Source organism: Symphalangus syndactylus, chromosome 3 (assembly GCF_028878055.3).
Source record: "Symphalangus syndactylus isolate Jambi chromosome 3, NHGRI_mSymSyn1-v2.1_pri, whole genome shotgun sequence".
Taxonomy (NCBI): Eukaryota; Metazoa; Chordata; class Mammalia; order Primates; family Hylobatidae; genus Symphalangus; species Symphalangus syndactylus.
This window is the reverse complement of record NC_072425.2, coordinates 98,351,488-98,374,420: the sequence shown is the minus strand read 5'-3', so window position 1 is coordinate 98,374,420 and position 22,933 is coordinate 98,351,488. Positions and strand designations below refer to the sequence as shown.

The 22,933-nt window shown below is 36.9% G+C and overlaps 1 protein-coding gene across 1 annotated transcript in view; it reads right to left on the bottom strand.

The window, feature by feature from the left end:
* The window catches only part of THSD7A (thrombospondin type 1 domain containing 7A), a 468,537-nt gene that overhangs the window by 110,135 nt on the left and 335,469 nt on the right, over nucleotides 1-22,933 (bottom strand). The window contains exon 7 of the mRNA XM_055272578.2: nucleotides 3,568-3,762. Coding sequence (XP_055128553.1) covers nucleotides 3,568-3,762 — 195 coding nt within the window. The remainder of the gene's footprint in view (nucleotides 1-3,567; nucleotides 3,763-22,933) is intronic.

Here is a 22,933-nt window from a genome sequence, read left to right as displayed (position 1 = left end):
TCTGGCTGTGACAGCCCACACTGGGCTAGCCGCCTTGATGCTGGGATTCTCTCTTGACCCTGCTATGCTCCGACATTCAGTGTTGAGTCATTCTTCTATCCTTTCATACAACCCATGTGCCCCCTGTCCTTCACCCTGCTCAGTGGCTCTGACACTGCATGCCAGGCCACCTCTTTTCCCACTTTGGTTGCTCCTTAGCCAGTTGGGCTCTGACCACCCACTCTAGATCACCGCAGACCTCCCATCTGCTGGCACAGATGCCCAGCTGCTTGGCTTTACCAAACGGCTTTTTGGATAGAATTGTTCAGGAAAGGAGAAAAAGAGCCTAGCAATAAAAGGAAGTGAAGGAAAGGAAAAGGAAAAGCAAAAGGAAAAGAAAGAAAAGAAGTGCAGTATGAGGAAGAGAAAGTGCCATTCTATCATTCTGTCATTCATTTAAGAGGAACAAAAATAATTAATCCTAACATTTTCACAACAGAGAGCCCTGTTTTATCTACTGGATTGGGGCCATATGGAATAGTTATTTATCATCTACCTATGGATAGATAGATAGATAGATAGATACATATATACACACCGATACACAATAAGAACACTGAGTAAATCAGGGGTAAGAGTACTAGTCAATACTCCTCTTGTTTTAGCACACAGTAGGATTATATTTCCCTCATTCTCCTTGAAGTTAGGCAGTTATACAACTTAAATTAACAATGAAATGTGAGAAATGACATAAATCACTCTTAGATGGGAGAATTTACTTGCTGATGCTTAAAATCAACAGATAGATTCTCCAAGTATTTTCTTCCCCTGGCACATGAAGATTGTGTAACCAAGTCTTCATATGGTGATGCAATGTTGTGACATTTCATGAAGGACAAATTGCCCTGGAGAGTTACCCAAAACTGTAGCTAAATTTCCATGAGGAAGAAGTAAATAAAGCTTTGTTCTTTTAAGCTCCTGAATGTCTGGGCTGTCCATTACTGAAGCACAACCTAGCCTATCCTTATTAATTACAAGGAGTTATCTAGCCTTCAGTATTGTTTAATAGTGGCATTCTGGTAAGGCAAATGAAAGTATAGGTTGGAGCATTTATTTCATAAATCCAGATCTGCTTTTCACATGGACTTGTCCTATATGTTATTTCCCTAGAAAATCATATAATTTCTTGTCTAAACACTCCATATATCATTTCTCAAATGTGGCACTTCCCTTTAAAGTTATCACAATCAGTGTCTGATCCACAGAAATTTAAGAACATTTATGACACAAAGCACTAATTCTTGAAGAATAATAGAAAGAATTTGTGTAGAATTACAAAGGATTATCTAAGTGGCAGAGGAACATATTTTAAAACTTCCTGCAGATGCTGTTCCTAAATCATTAAAAATAGTTCAGAATTAGGAAAGATTTATTCTAAGAGAAAATGTGTTTCAGTGTCCAACAAATAATAGGTGCTAAGTAGGCTTTGAAGTACAAATTTCTCATAAAACATGTTTCAGTGTCCAACAAATAATAGGTACTAAATAGGCTTTGAAGTATAAATTTCATATAATTATACCAGCTTTTATAAATGTTATTAACAGAGGTAAATAGCAGCAGAGACAAGTAGCATTGACAGAGTTTCTTTTATGGCTTCCATTTAAAATTATGCTTTACAATAATGTATTATATATTTCAAAATAGCTGGAAGAGAGGATTCTCTATGCCCTTGCTAAAAGAAATGATAAATGTCTGAGGTGATGGATATGCTAATTACCTTGGTTTGATTATTACACAATTTATCCATATATTGATACATCACACTGCACCCTATATATACAATTATTACATGTCAATTAAAACAAAACTATATTGTTTTGAATTAATGCCTTTATGATTTACTATATAAACATCTATAACTTTCCAGCATGACTTGCTTATAATGCAACCACTAAACTTAATTAAAAATTATTGAAGCCCTACCCTTTCAAACTAAGTGGATGATACCTATCAAAGAGCAATCACAAATTTCTGCCTTTAAAACATTTCATGACCTTTCAGTGTGAAGCATCACGTCTACAGGAATAATGATCTGGTGAGTTCTGCAAGCATAGCAAAATCCTTGCCATGTGACTCGGGGGGGTGAAAAGTCACTCATTAATTGTCACACAGCAAGTGTCTGCAGAGTATAATGAATTTACAGGAAGCAGGGTGACCACAGATCTAATTTTAATGAAGCCCAAGGCATAATCTGAGCTGATAGAGTTTGAAGCCTGCATACAATCTTCACAAGGTTAGAGTCATTGTTTGACAACACAAGAAATATAATTTTCTTTGTAAAAGGTTCTATTTTTCAATAGATACACTTTTTTTGTAGCAAAGAGTTAAGTATACATTAAGGTGGTAGGAAAAAGTTTTTGAACACTACAAAGAAAATTCTAAAATTTCACACAGGTTGGCTTTTTTGTATGTTAAATGTTTGTTTTACTCATGTAACATTCATGTGCAAAGGTCAAGGTAGTTATAGATTTGCATAGTTATTACACACACAGATAGCAAATTTGACTAGGAACACTATGTTTCTATCACTAAAATACTTCATAAACAGGTAAGTAGAGAAAGGTATAGGCAACGCAAAACTCTCCCCAAATTGATAATTTGGGGAAAACATAAAATGTTATGCTTATTACAAATAGAGATAATTATTTATCAGTGCTAAATGTGAACAAAGAGTCATTTAGCTTGATAATGTTTAAATAATATACATTTATATTCTTGAGAAAGAACATACCTTAATGTGAACAAACTTGATTTACTTTTGTGCTTTTCTCACTCTCGTGTTATTTTTCAGAATGACAAGATTAAGTATGACATTATATTACCCAGTCACACAGAGGCCAAATTAGCATTTGGATATCATCTTGGGAGACAATTACCAAGAGCCTTGTATTTCTTGGCAATAAAGCTTGCAAGTGAGGTCTGAATATGTGACAAGCATGCTTTATTCACCCTATAGGGTGAAGAGATTTAGGAGCAACATACTTTAAAAATGAACAAAATTTACATAAGAGATTTCTGGATCTCACAGCCTATGTTCAAGAAACTCAAAGAAACTGAAAATTGCAATTTTTGGTTGAACAGTAGCTATTCTTGTCATTTTAAATAAACTTTATTATTGGATATATATACTTATTTATGAGAAGGTAGGATATGATTTTCAAAGGATAAAACTGACTTCTGAAATTCAGAAAAAAAAACAATGAAAGATCTGGAATTTTGGGAGCCATTTTCACACCTTTTTAAAGGTAACACTTTGGTTTACAAAGAACTCTAATGACTGGAAGGGTGGGAAAAAGCAAAATGAGTTCACTTTTAAAAAGTCTTTCCTCCTTTGTTAGAGATCCATTTTCAAGATTAATTTTGGGGAACAGAATCAAATTGCTCAGCACATCAACAGATATTAAATCTTGGATGGCTGAATTTCTGGTTGTTGATTTTCATAGAATATCATCTTATCCAGGCTACACAAGAAAGATGCACACTAACTTTTGAAACGAACCTAGATGGCGTCTGAAGCTGGCGACTCACCTTCCTCACCCGCATAGGCCAGAATGGATCGCGCTCGTATCTGTTTCCCTTCTGTCGTTTTCCCTGAGCAGGTGTGTGAGCAGGAGGACCACGTAGACCATGTGCTGAGTACACAGTCTTTCGGGCACGGGGCCTCACAGGCCACAGGGATGGGGAAGATGGCATCTCTGCACAGCTGTCTGTCAACTTCTTCTCCTGGGGAAAACATGACCACCAACAGCTATTATTGTTAAATTAATGTAAAATGAGCAATTGAAACCAGATGGACACCCAGATAAGTTATAATATCTTTCTTTTGATCTTACTTAAAAAAAACATAGCCAAAAGAGGGATTGCCTACTATAGCCAGATGTTAATAGAACTCCAGGAACAAGCACATATACACACACATACACTCATGACCCTAAATGAGGCTTCTTTCATTATCAGGGTATATCAAGCACATTGCTGAGAGTATTCTTATACCACAGATACCTGCCCATTAAGTATTAATTTTTATACTTGTACCATTAAGTTGTAATAAGGAGCGTCAACAAAGCATGTCCCCTCTTTATTTCTTTTTTGGAGATGAGCTATGATTTACAAATAATGACTCTATCCATAGCATCTATCATATGTTTTCAGGAACCAACTAATAGGTGTCTATTTACAAACTCTCTTGTGTCTCTCAGAGTGCTTATTTTCATATAATTGGCAACCTTCTTCTTTCATAAAAAATTGTTTGTTAGTTGGAAATAGACAGGAAATGTAAATGATGGGATAACATTATAAAGTCACTGCTTAAGGTGATCCCAACTGGAGAGGGAGGGAAGCAATACAAAACAAACTAATGGCAGAAGTAATGTGGTGTCACTCCAGTGCTTAATATTTTTCATTAGTTTCCTGTTGCTCTTAAGATAAAGGCCAGATTTTTCAAAAGTTTACAAGACCTCGACCTCAAATGACCTGGCTATGTTTCTCTTCCTAGCCTCATCTCACTCCACTCCCTCACTTTGCCCTTGACACTCTAGAGATTGGCCCCAAAATTGACACTCATTTAATATTTGCTGAATGTATGAAATGAGATACATAAAAGGCCAATGAGAAACAAAACATTGTTGCTGTTAATAAATGCCAAAAACCACCAACAGAATAACCAAAACAGGGTAGGAGAAAAAGTCTGAACTCTATGGTTTAGTTGATTAATATAGGTGGTTAAAGAGGTCAGTGGAACAGAACAGAATGAAGTGATACACAATCAAACAAAAATTAACCTGCTATTTTGCCACAGAATATAATCATAATTCTGGGTGAACATATAAAAAGTGTGTGCCTTGCATTAGGCATTCAGGTTAGAAAGGGTGACTCACCTTGCCATTCCTTAGAGTGGCTACTGAACAAAATTCTCCAAGCTGTTTCTCAGGGGAGTTAGGAGCATCATTTTAATGTACACTCCTTTATTCATATATTTTAAAAACAAGACAGAAAATCAGAGTAGATTGGAAATGCTCTAACATGCCAATAACTACTAGCTTGCAGAGACTTTAATCATGAGACAAAAATCAGAAGTCAATTGGAATGCACCTACGTCTTAATAGCCACTACATTGCAAGGCCTTAAATCATTACTCACTAGTAAGTAAAGAAGGCTCATTAAAATTGCATTTGAGTAAACATTTTATTATTCATTCTTATTTAGCTACTCTAATCTGTGGGAGCTCTTAAATGTTGTTTTTATTGGCGTTGGGGTTTGGCATGTATCCCAATAAAACAATGTACTAAACAGATAGTAGATATATAGGTAGGTAGGTAGAGTATGAAAATCATTACGGTATAAAGCATTTAATATTTTACACTTGACATAATAATGATGAGTCTTTTTTCTACTAGGCTTTTTCTTAGTGCAAGGGGTGCTCTCTTATAGCTTATTTTCTTCACTGCTGTCTTTTATTGTACCATCTACCTTCTCTCACTTTTGTTTCCAATATTCTGTGGAAAGCAAGAAAAGTTTGGGGCTATAGTCTATAGCTAACAAAAGTTATATTTTTATTTATCCTCTAATAGTTACCTAATCTTTTCTATTCAGAAAAATATTTATTCTGTGGCAATGCAGACTTTGCTACAAGGGTGCCATTAGATTAGCTTGCCTGGCATAAGTAATGCATTTTTGTTTGTTGTCATGTAAACCAAATAAATGTGCAATTTTGACCTTCTCTTCTAAGTTATGCTTTTTTCTGCACCCCTCCCCCCACCCGCCATCCGCCCAGTTTGTGTCTCATATCTTATTTTAGCTCTTTTTCAATCATCTTGTTCTGCTTGGCCAGGTGTACTTTCCTTAGGATCATTCCTTCCACCACCCTTAATCCTCTGTGGAACTGTTAAGACCCATCTAAGAACCAACATCTGGGATTTCCCTGATGGTTTTAGAATGATTTCTGTACCATCCCCAATCCTTCCAGGTATGATCTTATCCCTTTTTATAGCTCTGATCACTGTCTCACATTTAGGTTGAAGCTTTATGTTCTAGCCATAATGACTTTTTTCCCTTTCTTCCTGCAAACAAAGCCCATTGTTGTCTCAGCAGTTTTGTACTTTCTCTTCACCTTGTATGAAAATTTCAGGTCTTACACAGAATCCTGTTTTTCAACATTCAGGTTTCAGTTCAATTTTCTCCTTCCTAGAGGAGATTTCATTGACCATACACACTCTCCCAGTCACTTCAGTTTATTTTCATTATACTTTTAATCACCACTAGAACCTATTTTAATTAATTGGTTAATATGTTTATTGTCTGACTACCACTAGACTAAATGAGGGTGTTATCTGTATCTGTCTTGGTTGCTACTTTATACTTAGAACCTAGAATAGTGCCTGACACGTAGGAAGCACTAAATCATTTTTTGTTAAATAAGTACATAAATTTTAAGTTGTGCTAGGAAATAGAATGTTGGTCTAGACAAAGAGATATCTAAGCACAGTATTTCTTGTCATGCATTCAAGTGTTCTAGGGCCTTGCGAAAGTGTATTCAGTGGATAGCAGCATATGCATCCCCTGGAGTTTGCTGGAAATGCAGCCTCTCAGACTCAACCCACTGAATCATAACCTTAATTTTTTTTTTTTTTTTTGGAGACGGAGTCTCACTCTGTTGCCCAGGCTGGAACGCAGTGGTGAGATCTCGGCTCACTGCAACCTCCACCTCCCGGGGTCAAGCGATTCTCCTGCCTCAGCCTCCCATGTAAGTGGGACTACAGTCATGCACCACCATGTCTGGCTCATTTTTGTATTTTTAGCAGAGAAGGGGTTTCACCATACTGGCCAGGCTGGTCTTGAACTCCTGACCTCATGATCTGCCTGCTTCAGCCTCCCAAAGTGCTGGGATTACAGGCATGAGCCACCACACCCAGACTCAACCTTCATTCTTAAAAGATCCCCAGGTAATTTCTATGCACGTAAAATCTAAGAAACAATGCTCTAGAATTTTTCTCCATTTATTGTCTTCTGGTTTGATTAGAACCAGATTGTCTCTTGACAGGCAGGTATGTAAAACAAATTCATCTGGACTTCATACCTAATGGCATTTGCTTCTCTGTGGAGATTCTCTTTATACTTCTCTTCATACAGAGTATCTGTGGCTGAAAACATTTATTCAATGAATAGTTGCTGAATGCCCATCTTCTGTCAGGCACTACGCTAAGAATGTATGAATGTCGTATACGTCATCTCAGCTAATTCTCACAATAACCTTTTGACATCGGTATTACTATCTATTTTTTACTTTAAAAGAAATTGAGACTCAAAAAGGTTAAGTTACCTTTCTCAAATAGCAGAAGTTTGACGAAAGGAACAGAAAATTGAAATGAGTTCTGACCAATACCCCAATCTGCTTTTGAACTAGATTGGGGTTCTTCTTGGTGGAGAACTGAGGATGCCAAGGCAGTAAATAATAGATAAGCCTTTGCCTCCAAAGAAGTCAAGAAACAGGCACTCTCAAGTTGTTTGTCAACACAGTGATGCATGTTGCCAGCCACACAGTGCTTCAAATACAAAGACATGCATTGTTGATGAGTCCAGTGTGACATGTTTTGGCTCACAGCCATTGAACAAACAGCAATTGATCTATGAGAATATGGAATCATTAAATTTTTGATTTTGCTTTCAATGAATGCTTTAATCAACTCAGCTAATTGGAACCCTTAGGAGCTGTCTTCTTTTTAAGCTCAATCTTCAGCATTCCAGGCATAAGTCATCTGGGAAACCACAGGCAAATAAAATAAAATAAAAAGTTGGGTCAATAGCTATCACAGGCAACTTCATAACTTGTCAATTCCAGCTACTTTTTGAGGCTATTGATTTTATCTTACTTATAAGGTTAACTGAATCTTACTTATAAGATGTTACTCTACTCTTAAGGTCTTACAAGAATAGCAGAAAATAATTTCATCCCTCTTCCTCACATTAAATTTTGTTTCAGATTGATACACTTTATTTTGATTGGATAAGAACTGTTTTGCATAACATTACCTCAGAGTATGTATAGGAGTACATTAAACATGCACATATCTAAATATCAGGTTAATTTATACCCATCTACATAGAGAAATGGAAGTTTTGCTGCTTAGCACTATGGGAATTCAACTTTTTCGTATCAGCAGCGCCACAGTTAGGACATATTCATCCACCAGATGTCCCCACTATAGAACTATTTGAGACTTTGATTATCCAAGTGTGTATCCCATTAAATCTGGACAGACACATCTGATTATCACTACTGTGATTTGTGTAGTTCTATCACTGGTGTAGGTACGAACCAATGCAACTCGTTCTTCTTTAGTCTCTCTGAGGACAATTTCTTAGCTAGATTTTGATCGTGATGTCATAAACATTTAGAATCCTCCTTATGCTTGCCTTTGTGTATTAATATTAAATATACTATCTTTTTTGGCATACATTTACAAACATAAATGGTTTCAAAGGATTGCTTTGCATTTATATAACTTTGTTTTTCTCACCCACAAAGGTCTAGGCATTATAACCAAACCTGCCGAAATACATAAAATTTATAAAACAGACTAAATAAATGAATCATTGTCTACATTTTACAATTTACACCTTACTTTGAGGACTTAACTGAAGCATATACTGTTTAAACTTATTTGGAATACCCTATGAAAGAGGTTGAGATATAAAATGAAAATGCTTTGGTTTATTTTTGTAAACTCAAAATGAGATTTAAATGTTTATATTTGTATTCCCCCATTTATCTTTCTTCACAAATGTAATTTTAAGAAAATGTTTTCATAATTCACTATTCTAATAAACTTAAACATGTATTTTGACGTTTTATAGTCACCCCTAAATGTTCCCTTGTTTTGTCTATTTTCATGAATGCCACCACACTCTCATGAGCTCTCCCAAACTATTCCTTTTTATTCAACGGTATCTCTTATTATCAGGATAAGAGACTAAAACATCTATTTGAGATAATTACTATAAAAATTCATGAAGACTACCATAGAAACACAAAATGAGAATTGAGGTCAGTGGATAGTCTTTTTCCTTGGTAAAAGTATATACTGAAAGTTTATTGCATTTATTGTGTTAGAGCCTAAATAAAACATAAAAGATAAACCATGGTTTATCAACGTTTTTATAGTTTCAATGTTTCTTTGGTTTAGGAATTGAGCTAAGAATGCAAAAATTAATACATTAAACATATAATCAATTGTATTTTAATGCAAAATATACACATATTTGTATTAGTCCATTTTCATGCTGCTAATCAAGATATACCCAAGACTGGGTAATTTATAAAGAAAAAGAGGTTTAATGGACTCACAGTTCCACATGGCTGAGAAGGCCTCACAATCATGGTAGAAGGCAAAGAAGAAGGAAAGGCATGCCTTACACGGTGGCAGGCAAGAGAGCTTGTGCAGGGGAACTCCCATTGAAAAAAACTACCGGATCTCCTGAGACTTATTCACTACCACGAGAACAGTATGGGGGAGACCAACATCATTATTTAATTATCTCCACCTGGTCCCACCCTTGACACGTGGGGAATATTACAATTCAAGGTGATATTTGGGTGGGGACACAGCAAAACTATATCAATGTTCTGCCTATTCTCTAAACGCCTCTTGAATTATCCGGATTTTTTTTAAATCATAGAAATGTGCAACTTTTATGGTTGATTTTAACAGTCACAATAGTGCTATGTGCAAAGCACCTCCCCTGTAAAATTGCAACTCATCAACATAATGGAATTGTAAGCAGAAAGGAGAAATTGAAGCAGAGAGGGACCAGACACAGAGCCAAGATTAAAAAGCACATTATTTAGAGAGATCCTAGGATTGTAATTTTGAGATTAGATTTCTCTTGCCAGATCTATACAAAATCCAGAGTAACTCCGATAATTATTACTGAGTTTTTGATATGTTTTGTGTTCTTCAGAAATTATCTTAAAAATTCACATTGACTTTTGATAGTGATAGTCTTTATATATTTATTTATTGACAACCAATACAAGTTTACAAAAGAAGAGGGAAAAAATGGAGTCTTTTATTTGCATGGACCTTTCTAGAAAACATTTTCATATAACCATCTTTTCTGAACTCTCTTTACAACCATAAAATATGTAGATCCAGAATCACCCTCAGCTTACTGAAGACCCATGAATTGAGACTTATGCCTCATTCTTCACTCCCCTTTTCAAAATGAACTACATACTGCTTCATTTTAAATGGAAAGTTTCCAAGTCAATTTTAATCCCTGCATTATTTTTGCTACCATGTCCAGGTAGTGAGCCTGATTTTAAAAATCTCGAATCCTTTTTCTCTTCCAAATCTTTGCACACTTTCTCCGGGATTCTGTTGTATCTCATTTCCCTTGTATCCCAAGGGTCTGTTTCTAAAATCTAAGTCTGAATACTATAGTCTCTCCAATATATATTAGCTGAAAACCAACTTCCTTACCAGAACAGAAAATAGAAATCTTCTGTCATTGCCTCACGTTTTCCCAAGCTTTCTATCCACAGAAAGCTTTCATTTTTCCATGAACTGACATGCTGCTTTTTCACTCCTCTGACATTTTGCAAACACTGTTCTTAATGCCTGGTGTCCCCATCTCTCGCTGTCTTCCTTTAGTACTCGGTTTTCTTCCTCTGTGAACCTTATTTGACTTTCTCAAATTCCCCAGATGGAGTTGTGCTCTGCCCTGTCTGCTCCCATAGCATTGCAGACATATCACTTTTAAAACTTTTTCTCATTACCTGTTTACTCACCTTTACTTCCATTAGCCTATGAGAACCTTCTGGCCAGAGAGTTTGTCTTATTCAATATCTTTTAGTCCTTGGTGTAGTCATTGTTATTTTAGAGTTTCACAGTAAATATTTGTTAGATGAGGGGAAAAAGTGAACCTAAAATGCCAGAACCTATATTGCTTTTCTGCAAAAGAAAAAAGCACTGGTGTTTATACATTTCTAATTGTTAGCTTACTAGAACCTAACTGAGAAGGCCTTGAAATTCACTTCGGCTTGATTAAGCATTAGGCAGATTTCTTCCTGGCTATAGGCCCCTGACCTCTTTTTTATTAAAGGACTTATTTTAGAAAACTTGCAGTTGTAAATTCTTTCTCTGCCCCTTTGTAATATATGTAAATCTTCTCCCAGCCTCTTGCCAGTTTTGCAAACCAGGAATTATCTTTCTCAAGGAAATAGGAACCGGGTCTTTGAAATTTTAACATTGAAGGAAATAGTGCTCTGAGCTCCCCGTCTCTGTAGGAGGGTAGGTACCTAACTTCTATAGGCATTAATTGGCAAACACAGATGGCCTAATCATAGAGAAAAGCATTTGCAAACTCAGGAATAACCCAATGTGCTTGGCATATCCCACTGTTCACCCCACCCCCTGATGTCCTCTAGTACCTTTTTCACTAGGTCACTCCAGTATTTAAAAACAGTCCTGCAAGAGTTGAGTTCAATCTTCTCCTATTTTAATAATCTCAAATACACTTTTCTTTGCTAGTTTAGCTTTGTCTGGTACAACTTTAACTTTGACAAACACTTGATATTCAATTTATAATGATATATTATCTTTAGGCTTCTCTTTTTTTCCCCACATATATATTTACCTATTGATTTTTAAATATCTTTAAGAAAACTGGGAGTCTTCACAGTATGATACAATTATTTTCAGGGATTTCTTTCTCATCATCTTCAAAACCCTTTTTATTCATAATAAGTTTGCCTATGTTTCCACTATACTCTCTTCCCTGTCAATTTTTAAAATCTCAACTTTCTGTTCATATATTTATGTTCATATTTTTCCTTCATGACCCTAGCAAAATGAATAGGTGATGCTGGGGTAAAAGGCTGTCTTCCTTCTTCTTATAGCGTCCACTTCTCAGCCCAGGCTTTGATGTAATCAATAATATCACATTTAACTTCATTCTGGACATAGAACCTATTTTAACGAAGTGCAGTAAATAACATGACTTTTAAATACATGATGAAAATTTAGGGCTAGATATCCAACCATAACTTTGCATTTTCTTATTGCATTGAATTTAACCCACCCATGATAAGTTGCCCAATTAGTGAGCAGGGCATTAGGCAAACAATTTTTATTAAAATATCTATGACTTCCCTTCCTAATAACTCTGGTTAAGGATTTCACTTGAGGTTAGACAGAAAAAAAGGATATGTGTGAACTCTGTAAGCTTTGACATGAGACTCATGACTTCTGCTCCTGTTTAATGCCAACTATGATGGTACATATGCATGTTCTCTGAGTGTACAATATGGGTATAACCAAATGCACACATATTTTGAATAAAGGTGTGATACATGTTTTATTCCTTTTTTCCCCAGAGTTATTCATTTTATATCTTCATTCTTGAATAGTTCTTTCTTGTGATTTCCTTCCTCTCCATTGTTTTTAAGCTTGAAATGACTGAAAATGTTAATTTTCATGTACTCCACATTTAGTTTTTTAGTAACTAGTTCAAATTCTGGCTTCCCACTTACCAATAATGTGCCCCTGAGCAGATTATTTAACTATTCTAAAACTTACTTAATCTTAATGGAAGCTAATAATAGTACTTATGGTATTGCTATTCATATTAATTGAGAAAAATTTTTATTGGCACATAAAGATTGTTCAATATGACAGTAGCATGAGGCTATTTTCATCACTCATCTGTGGAGGAGCTGACTATCCCTCCCATACTACTATGGAAACGGATCTGCTCCATTCTAAACCCCACTGTGTTCCAAATTCACTTGATTTGATGTACTTAATAATTTTTTTTTCCAAATTTTGCTTATGTGTGGACTTGTGGAAAGTTACAGGCATATACATTGTACTAGACTCAGTATGATCTTCATCATTCAGTAATTTTGCATTTTTCCTTTTGTTAAAGTGCTAAGGTTGCGAGGAAATCCAGAAATCCTAGGAAAAGTTAACACGTAATTTTGATTGTTAAATTTTATAGTCCATATTTTATAAATTATTTAGAGTTGGGTTGTAAATATCTTTGGGCTTCAATTAAAAATTTGGACTGAAAGTTGTACTACACAACATTTAGCTCACAGTGATCAGCAGGAGTACTAAGACACATGGCATTCTATAAAGTTCCTTTAGTCCCCTTTCTTCCTGTGGACTACATAAATAACATGAACTTTTAAAAACTGTAATTTAAACAGCTATACACAGCTACTTTCAGTCATCAAATCTTCTCAGGCATCTTCTAGCAGAAAGAAAAACAAATGTTTTCTGGAAGTGCTATGATACAGTTACACCGAGCTACATTACAGTACTTAATGAGAGGAATTATGCTACTAAATAAGATAAATTATATATTCTAGTCATTTGAAGAGTTAATCAATACAATCACCCAAATTGTCACATTCATCAGAATTTATTGGCTTAATTAATTTAAGAGCTTACATAAATAGATGGTTCTACATCAAGTGCTTCAATAGAATTCCATTTACTCTGGGATGAAATACAGCTCCTGTGTTGATCTCTCCAGCTTTGCCCTCCATCACACTAAGGCAGCTTGTAAGTCCTAATCTCAAGTTAGTCCCTCATGGAGCGTTGCAACGCTCTTTGTGGGTGAACCCTTTGAGTGGCTTTTTCCTTCTTTCTATTCTTAAGTCTTGGTTATCTCACACTTTTTTCTCTGAGGGATCTTCACACTTCCAATCTGTCCTGCAAATTATCAGCCAAATAGCCTGCCAGCCACACTGCTGTGACTACATTACACCCTCTAATGATTCCCTGTGGTTCTCCTGATCAAGCATGCATTCACGTCTGTTGTGTTTTAGAGAAATTCCACCATCTGCCCCCACTTGACACACCTTGTCTAGCAAGTCCATTTTCTATCCTCTATTTGCAACCAGAAAAGGTGCAAAAGACCCCATGGCCTGGAAGAGGATGACTCTGTGCCTTTATCAACTCTTAAAGACTAGGCTAGAAACCAACTTCAATTTGTAAATTTTCTTGCTTAAAACAATGATTACTGCCTCTCTTTCTGTACTCTTACTTCTTCGGATTTCTTTCAGATTCATAAAAATGAAAAGAAAGTATAGTTATACCATACATTCCACAGACAGTTATTAACAAGATCACAGTGTGCAAACAAGTCTACTGGGTAATGGGGAAATTATGAAATAGTTTAAATATAACTATATTTGACTTTGGAATCTTGCCAGGATGAGAAAGACCAAATGACTTAGACATTCTATATTTATCACATGAAAACACGCACCAGTAAACACAGTGTAAAATTTTGACTCACTGATGGAGATTGTAGATTGATGAAGTGACTAGAGATGGCACAGTTCATAAAGGAAAATATTTTTAAGGCAGTGAAATCTGAACAATATTCGGAGAGAATTGAAGCTAAGTGCTTGGAAATGAGGAAGAGAAAGCCATATAAATGTAGGAGATTGGTCTATGTGGCAAGGCTTTGAAGCAGAATCTAATCCAAAGAATTAATCATCACCATTAAACTTTTCCAAGACCTCCCACTCTGTCCTCTATGACCCCCATGTAAAAACACAAAAAGTTTGAACCATAAAGACTAGCCTAAGGCCTACAGCTGAGTAAATCACAGTCTGACCCTTTCATCTTCATAGTTGTCCACTAGGAAATCACAGGAAAAGAATCCTAGGGAAAACGAAATTTCAGCAATGGAGGAAGTGCTGTATGAGTTGGTCAGAAGTGGTTCTCTTCCACCTTGGGAACCACACATGTGTTAGGAACTCCCAGCCCATTTCATCAACAGTTAGCATTTATGAAAAGTTGCTCAGGGCTGTCTCAGCATTATTAACATTTGTAAGAATTTGTAATAAAATGTATATAGCTGATACAGAAAGCATCATTAGCTTGGTGATTGAGAAAGAAAGTGTCTATTAATCAAACCAAATCAAATCATGGTTAATGAATATTTGCAGGAAACAAGGCAGAGAGTTCTATAAAATGTTCATATCTGACTTTATAAAAAGTTGGTGAGTTTGGGATGGGCCAAGATGGAACTCCGGAACCAGTCAACATATGTTGAAATTAAAGAACAACGAGAACAAAGATCTTGAAAAAGACAGAAGAATTTGTCTAGCTCACACATTTCAAACCTGATGGGAAGTTTCTAAAAATCCTATCTTCATGTTCCATCAGAGAACTACTCAGTCGGATGGACAGGGGAAGATATTAGGGTTATTCATTTTTAAAGGTCCCTAAATGCTTCTGATGTATTAGTATGTGGGAACTACTATGTCTGCTCATTCCTGTTTAAACTCCAATATGTAAGAAGAAAGAGTTGATGGTTCAAACCAAATTCTCCTAGTCATATTTGTAACTTGAATTTACATATAGTTATTTAATCAAAGGTAAATAATATTGGCCCATTGTACCATTTTAATTTGTCTCAAAGAGTTCTTTTTTGTTGTTCATCTCATGCTCTGAGTTGAAGCAATTATTTAAGTATTTTAAAGAGCCATAAGTAAACCAGATTGGACTCTTTTTTGTTTCATGGTCATCTATGAACAGAGAAGGTAATGAAGTTTTATAGTAGTGGTAGCCTAATAGAGACCCTTGGGGGTAATATCGTCTAGTTTATAAGGTATTTTGATGAGTGTTAGGAGGACTATTTAATTATGATTCAATAAAATACAATTACTGCTCTGAAGAAACACGCACACACACATACACACACAGATTTATACCAATACACCTTAGTATAATTTTACCTAAAATCTAAAAGCAGGTACAGATAAACATTAGTGGGAATTTTGCTCCTACAGAAGGAAGAAAATAGTCTCTAAAATTGAAATATAATTACATTAGGCTACAGATATTATACAATTTTCTGATGCCAATATGGCGCCAATAGTCACTTGACGTGTGCTGGTCTGCAAGGATAAAGGCATATTGAGTTTTAAAAACAAAACCAATTGGTCATGGCCTCTCTTCTGATTGTCAGTGCCTGTGCCCCTGTCACTACATACTTTGTTAAATACTATAAATAAAACCTCTGGGTGTAATCAACCATTTCTTTATAAGTCCTCCACTCTTAATTCCCACTGTTTCTATTATAATTTCAAAACAAAACAAGGACCACAAAAATCCCCAAATGACGGGATTGAACTAAAGAGACTCAAACATCTCCCCAATCTAAATCAGCCTATGACTGAAATTCCAGGTAAAATAATCTAACATTCTTTTACAATGTTGCTTTACTGTTTAAAAATCTATTAGTTATACACTGATTATTACATCCAGGGATGAAAGGAAAGAAAATAATACTTATGAATAGCTACTGTGTTCAAGCATGATAATATGGCAATTCAAGTGGGAAGTAAAATCACATTTTACAGCATTTGAAATACAGAATCAAAAAGAATTCTTTTCTCCTTGCCCGAAGTTACCAGCTATTTAGTGACAAAGGCAGGATTTCCAGCCCATATTCCCAGACTCCAAAGTCTGTGTTCTCTACATCATATGATAACTTCCAGGCACGAGCATTCTTACAGGCACTTCATAAAAGCTGGTAAAATAAATAAGCTTATGTTTTACCTAAATCTTTATAATACAGCATTTTCTAAAATATACTTTCCTTTTTCTTTCAGAGATAATCTATGCTTAAAATATATTAATTCCATGTAGCATATTAAAATTTGGAAATAATCAAAAGTATGAGTTTGGGAAATGAAATTACAGTACGAAGAAGACTTTTCATAAATGGATGTTTAATATCTTTGGGGGTTTATTCTTCTGTGCAGTGTAATTGTTTTTGACATTTCAGTAACGCTTTTATTGGCAGCTTGACCTTTGATGCATTTCTTTTTTCAAACTTGTAGCTTGCTAAATTGCCAGAAACATTATATTCACTAGAAAAGTTTAAAAAATCTAGCTTACAAATCATTGCTCATTGAGATGAAATTTCATCTGATTTATAATTTAACCTTTATTTAAAAATATGTAATATCCTGTATGTGCTGTTTTATATCATATTTTTATAATATGTGGCTCAGAATAAATGCAATAACTAGGTAAACTTTAGAAGACCCTTGGCCATAGGTGCTTATGAGAAAAATGTTAAAAATATGATGGATAAGCAAATAAAGAAAGAAGAGAAATAAACAGCACTTACATGTGAATGCTTTTGCCAAAGATCAGCTAGGATACTAAGGAAATCATTACCACATTCACTTATAAACTGACACCTTTATCTCCCAATTCTGTAGTAGCTGGTGAACAGTTTCAACGAAGATAACATAAAATCAATTTGAAGATTTTCTATTGTAAAACTATATCTTCTAGCATTGTATGCCAAGATACTGCTCTCTAGAAGCTGTTACAAAATCAAAACCACTATCGAACTAGAAAAATCTTAAAAAGGGTTTGGCTTATGTGCACATATTAAAGATGGAATAGAGGCTGCCTATGTGATCAAACAAGGAAAGAAGATGTAGGCAGAATGAGTTTCATAGATAATGTGCTAAGACTTTTGAAGTCTTTACCCTGAGGGCAAGAATAATAAGCTACTTTGCTTGGGTTTGGATGGGCTTACAAAGCTGGGGGAAAATGGATGAGATGAAATACACAGAATCAAAATAACAGGGGATTTGGAGAGTTAAGATTTTTAGACAAGTTAAGTTACTGGGAAGTCAATGGAAAGAATACTAATAGAGACCAGAATGGAAGAATCTTGTCAGCTAGTCTTCTAATATCATGAATTTTTAAAGTGATATATTCTACAGAATCAGAAGTATGCAGAAATGCTATGCTTATACGTGACTACAATGTTCCTGAATTCTAATCTGAAAGTCATGAACATAAAATCTTAACATGGAACTAATAATTGCTAACTTTTATTGTGCATTGTTATGTGCCAGGCATTAAGTGTTTTACAGGATTTAGCGGATATAATTTTCCAACAACTCTGTGAGGTAGACATGATTATTATACCCATATTACAGAGAAATAAAACCACAGAAGTTGATTAATGTCCCCAACTTTATACTATGCTGTCCCCTCTTAGTGTGAGAGACTTGCTTAATTTATTCGTCTTCTCTTATGATTTTTCAATAGTACACTGTTGTGTGTGGAAAGAAAATATGCGAGAGCTGATCTAGTTTAAGGATTAGGAAATGAGGCCCATAGTACAGAAAACACTTGCCTGAGGTTACACAAGTTGATGATGGAGTTGGATATTCAGTGACCATATGACCTGGGGTTTAGGGCAGAGACATTTGTAATTTTTTTCATGTATGAGGCCAAATTATTGTTATAGAGATTTATAGATATTCCTCCACAGCATTGTGCTCAACTATCTAATGCACCAAGGAACACAAATAAATTACACTTCTTCCAAGGGCCAGGAGCCTGTGGCTATGTAAGCTGCCTACACTAGTTTTTAGAAGCAGGAAACATTATCTCACTTCTACAAGTGAGGAAACTATACAGATGAAATATAAAAGCGGCAAATTTTACTCAAACATGCAAAACATAAAATGAAATGTTCTTGAAACAAAATAAAACAAATGAAAACATTTAGCCAACCAAGAGTAGAACCAAAGTCAACAATCATTGAATCTAGGTAAATAAAGACACTGAGGCTACAAAGTTATGAGACTTTATTAGAGCAGACAACATAGATGTCATGAGTCCAGAAATTAAACTATCCAACATAAATCAATGTATTAGTCCATTCTCACATTACTATAAGGAGATACCCAAGACTGGGTAATTTATAAAGGAAAGAGGTTTAATTCACTTACAGTTCAGAATGGCTGGGGAGGCCTCAGGAAACTTACAATCATGGTGGAAGGGGAAGCAAACACATCCTTATTCACATGGTGGCAGGAAGGAGAAGAGCGAGAGCTGAGTGAAGGGGGAAGACCTTATAAAACCATCAGATCATATGAGAACTTACTCATTATAATGAGAATAGGATGAGGGAAACTGCCCCCATGATTCAATTGCCTTTCACCAGGTCCCTTTCACAATGTGTGGGGATTATGGAAACTACAATGCAAAATGAGGTTTGGTTGAGGACACAGCCAAAACATATCAATCAATAAGATAATAGACATATGTCTGTTGAGATAGGCCAGATATTTTGGTGCATCTGTCAAATATAAAACTAATGGTATTGATAAAAATGTATCTCATTACATTTCTTCAGGGGGCATTAGGAATAAGGTAATTCCTGAGAAAGTAGTTCAAACAAAGCCAATTACCCGTCCAATGTTGTTTCAAAGATATGGAAAACACTGGTCATTTTTTTGGTAAATACATTTTTTTGTAGTATAATGTAGTCTCAATAATCTTTAATACATAATAGAACTTTCCACTTGGAAAATGTTTATCTTAAGAGTAACTGTTGACTAGTAGCCAAGATGGCTGACTAGAAGCAGCTAGTATGCTAAGAGCTGTGGCTCTCAGGGAGAGGAACAGAAGGGCAAGTAAATACAACACCTTGCACTGAAACATCCAGGTACTTGCATTGGGATTAATCAAGGAAACAACTTGACCCACAGAGAGGGAAGAAAAACAAGACAAAACAATGGCTCACCTGGGAGCAACATGGAGCCAGGGGACCGTCCCCTGCCCAGGGAAGTGGTGAGTGAATGAGCGATCCCGGGAAACCATGCTTCCACCACAGATCTTTGCAACCCTTGGGTCAGGAGATCTCTTTGAGAACCCACCCCACCTTTTGTCTTCAGTCTGATACAGCTATGTGGAGTCTTGGCAGAGCAGCCGCTCAGGCATGTGTGGAGACCCTGGAGCCTTAGATACTTGGGCCTTCCGGCAAAAGCAGCTGCAGCTCCAGCAAAGTGGGAGGTTAGACTCCTGTACATACCCCAAGATAAGAGGCTGAAGCCATGGGGCTGAGCCACAATAGCCCACAGACCCCACTTTCATGGCACCTCATATGATAAGACCCACTGGCTTGGAATCCCTAAGAAGGAGCTCTCAGAGAGAGGGGTGGGCTGCCATCTTTGCTGGTTGGGTGCCTTGGCCATTCTAGCCTTTAGGCTTTGGAGAGTCTAAGCCAAACTGGAGTGAAAGGGATCCCCCAGCACAGTATAGCTGTGCTACCAAAATGTGCCCAGACTGCTGCTTTAAGCAGGAGCTCAATCCTCTTCCTCCTCACTGGGTAGAACCTCCCAACTGGGACCTCCAGCCACTCCTGCTTGAGCTCTCCAGTTGACAGAGATCCCAAATCCCCCTGGGACTGCAGTCCCAGAGGGAAGGGTGCGCCACCATCTTTGCTGTTGGTGAGTTAGCTGTTCCAGCCTTTGGCTATCTTAAGTGACCGGGGGCTGAAGTGGACCCCTAGCACAGCACAGCTGCTTTATCAAAACATGCCCAGACTGCTTTTTAAAGCAGGTCCTCATCCTATTCCTCCTCACTGGACAGGACCTCTCAACTAGGGTCTCCAGCCACTTCGTGCAGATGCCTTTGGGTGGCAAAAAGGTCCCTACTTCCCTGGGACAAAGCCCCTAGAGGAAGAGAGAGGCTACCATCTTTGCTGTTTCACAGTCTTCACTGGTGACACCTCCAGGTTCTGGAAAATCCAAGGTGACTAGGGACTGAAGCAGGCCCCAAGCATACAGCAGCAGCCCTACGGAAAAGTGGCCAGACTGTTACGTGGGTTCCTGTTCTCATATCTCCTCACTGGGCGGGTCCTCCAAGCCTAGATCTCCAGCCACCTTGCACTAGAGCTATCGAGCCAGTACCAACTCAGCAACTCCTTTGACAGAGCCTCCAGGGGCAAATGAAAGCCTCTCTGCCACTGCCTCTGTAGTGGAACAGCCCTTGCCATCCTCAGACTAATGAAAGAGCAAAGACCCTAAGTGCCTTATCCACACCTTCAACAAGCTGCAGTTGACCCAAGCAGAGGCGGTCAGTCCAACTCCTGTGGGACCCACACACCCTCCATGGCTTGTCACCAGACAGGGAACTTGTCTTGGCTTGGGCCCTCAGCACAAACCTTGGGCTGACTGCACTAAACATGACATGCTGACTGCACTGAGTTGACATGCATCTCTCTGACTCTCAGGAGTCAAGCAAATGACTTGACTAAAACCACTAATAAGATGTCTTCCTATGTTGACCCTAAGCTGAAGAAGAAATATAAACACCAAGATTTCTCTAGAGCTTCAGTGGGCAGCCTAGGAGTGCCAAGTTGTTCTTAACCAGACTGAACTGGCTGGAATGACAGAAATAGAATTCATAATATGGATAGGAACAAAGATATTGAGATTCAGGAGGATGGCAAACCCCAATCCAAGGAAAATGAGAATCACAATAAAGCAATACAGGAGCTGAAGGACAGCATAGCCAGTACAAAAAAAACCTAATGGGTCTGTCAGAGCTAAATAACACAAGAATGTCACAATGCAATCACAAGTATTAACAGCAGAATAAAACAAGCTGAGAAAATAATCTCAGAACTTGAAGACTGGTTCTCTGAAATAAGACAGTCAGACAAAAATAAAGAACAAATAATCAAAAGGAATAATCAAAACATCTGAGAAGTATGGGATTATGTGAAGAGGCCAAATCCATGAATCAGTGGCATTCCTGAAAGGGAGGGGGAGAAAACAAACAGCCTGGAAAATATATTTCAGGATACTGTCAATGAAAATTTCCCCCACCTTGCTAGAGAGGCCAACAGTCAAATTCAGGAAATTAAGAGAACTCCTGCAAGATTCTTCCCAGGAAGATCATCCATCCCCTAGACACATAATCATCAGATTTTCCAAGGTTGAAATGAAAGAATGCTAAAGGCAGCTAGAGAGTAAGAGAAGGTCACATACATAGGAAACTCAATCACACTAAGAATGGACCTCTCAGCCGAAACTCTATAAGCCAGAAGAGATTGGGGGCCTATATTCAACATTCTTAAAGAAAAGAAAAAAATCTTCAACTAAGACTTTCATATCTAGCCAAACTAAGCTTCCTAAGTGAAAGAAAAATAAGATCCTTTTCAGATAACCAAATGTTGAGGGACTTCATTACCACACAAGAGATCTTGAAAGGAGCACTAAATATACATAGGAAAGACCACCACCAGCTAATACGAAAACACACTTAAACACACAGACCAGGGTCACTATAAAGCAACCACACAAACAAGCCAACATAATAACCAGCTAACAGCACAATGATAGGGTCAAATCCATACATATTAATACTAACCTTGGATGTAAATGGGCTAAATAACCCCACTGAAAAGGCACAGAGTGGCAAGCTGGATAAAAAAGAAAGACCTAAAGATATGCTGTCTTCAAGAAGCCCATTTCAGAGATAATGACACTTATAGGCTCAAAATAAAGGGATGGAAAAAAAATCTGCCAAGCAAATGGAAAAAATAAAAAAAGAAGGGGCTGGGTGCAGTGGCTCACACCTGTAATCCCAGCTCCTTAGGGGCTGAGGTGGGTGGATCATGAGGTCAGGAGTTCAAGATCAGCCTGGCCAAGATGGGGAAAACCTGTCTCTATTAAAAATACAACAAATTATATGGGTGTGGTGGTGGGCACCTGTAATCCCAGCTACTTGGGAGGCTGAGGCAGAGAATTGCTTGAACCTAGGAGGCAAAGTTTGCAGTGAGCCGAGATTGCACCACTGCACTCCAGCCTGGGCGACAGAGCGAAACTCTGTCTCAAAAAAGAAAAAAAGGAGTTGCAATCCTAATTTCAGACAAAACAGATTCCAAACCAACAAAGATAAAAAAAAAAAAAAAAAAAGACAAGGAAGGGCGTTATATAATGGTAAAGGGTTCAATTCAATAAGAAGACTTAGCTATCCTAAATATATATGCACTCAACACAGGAGCACCCAGATTCATAAAGCAAGTTCCTAGAGACCTACGAAGA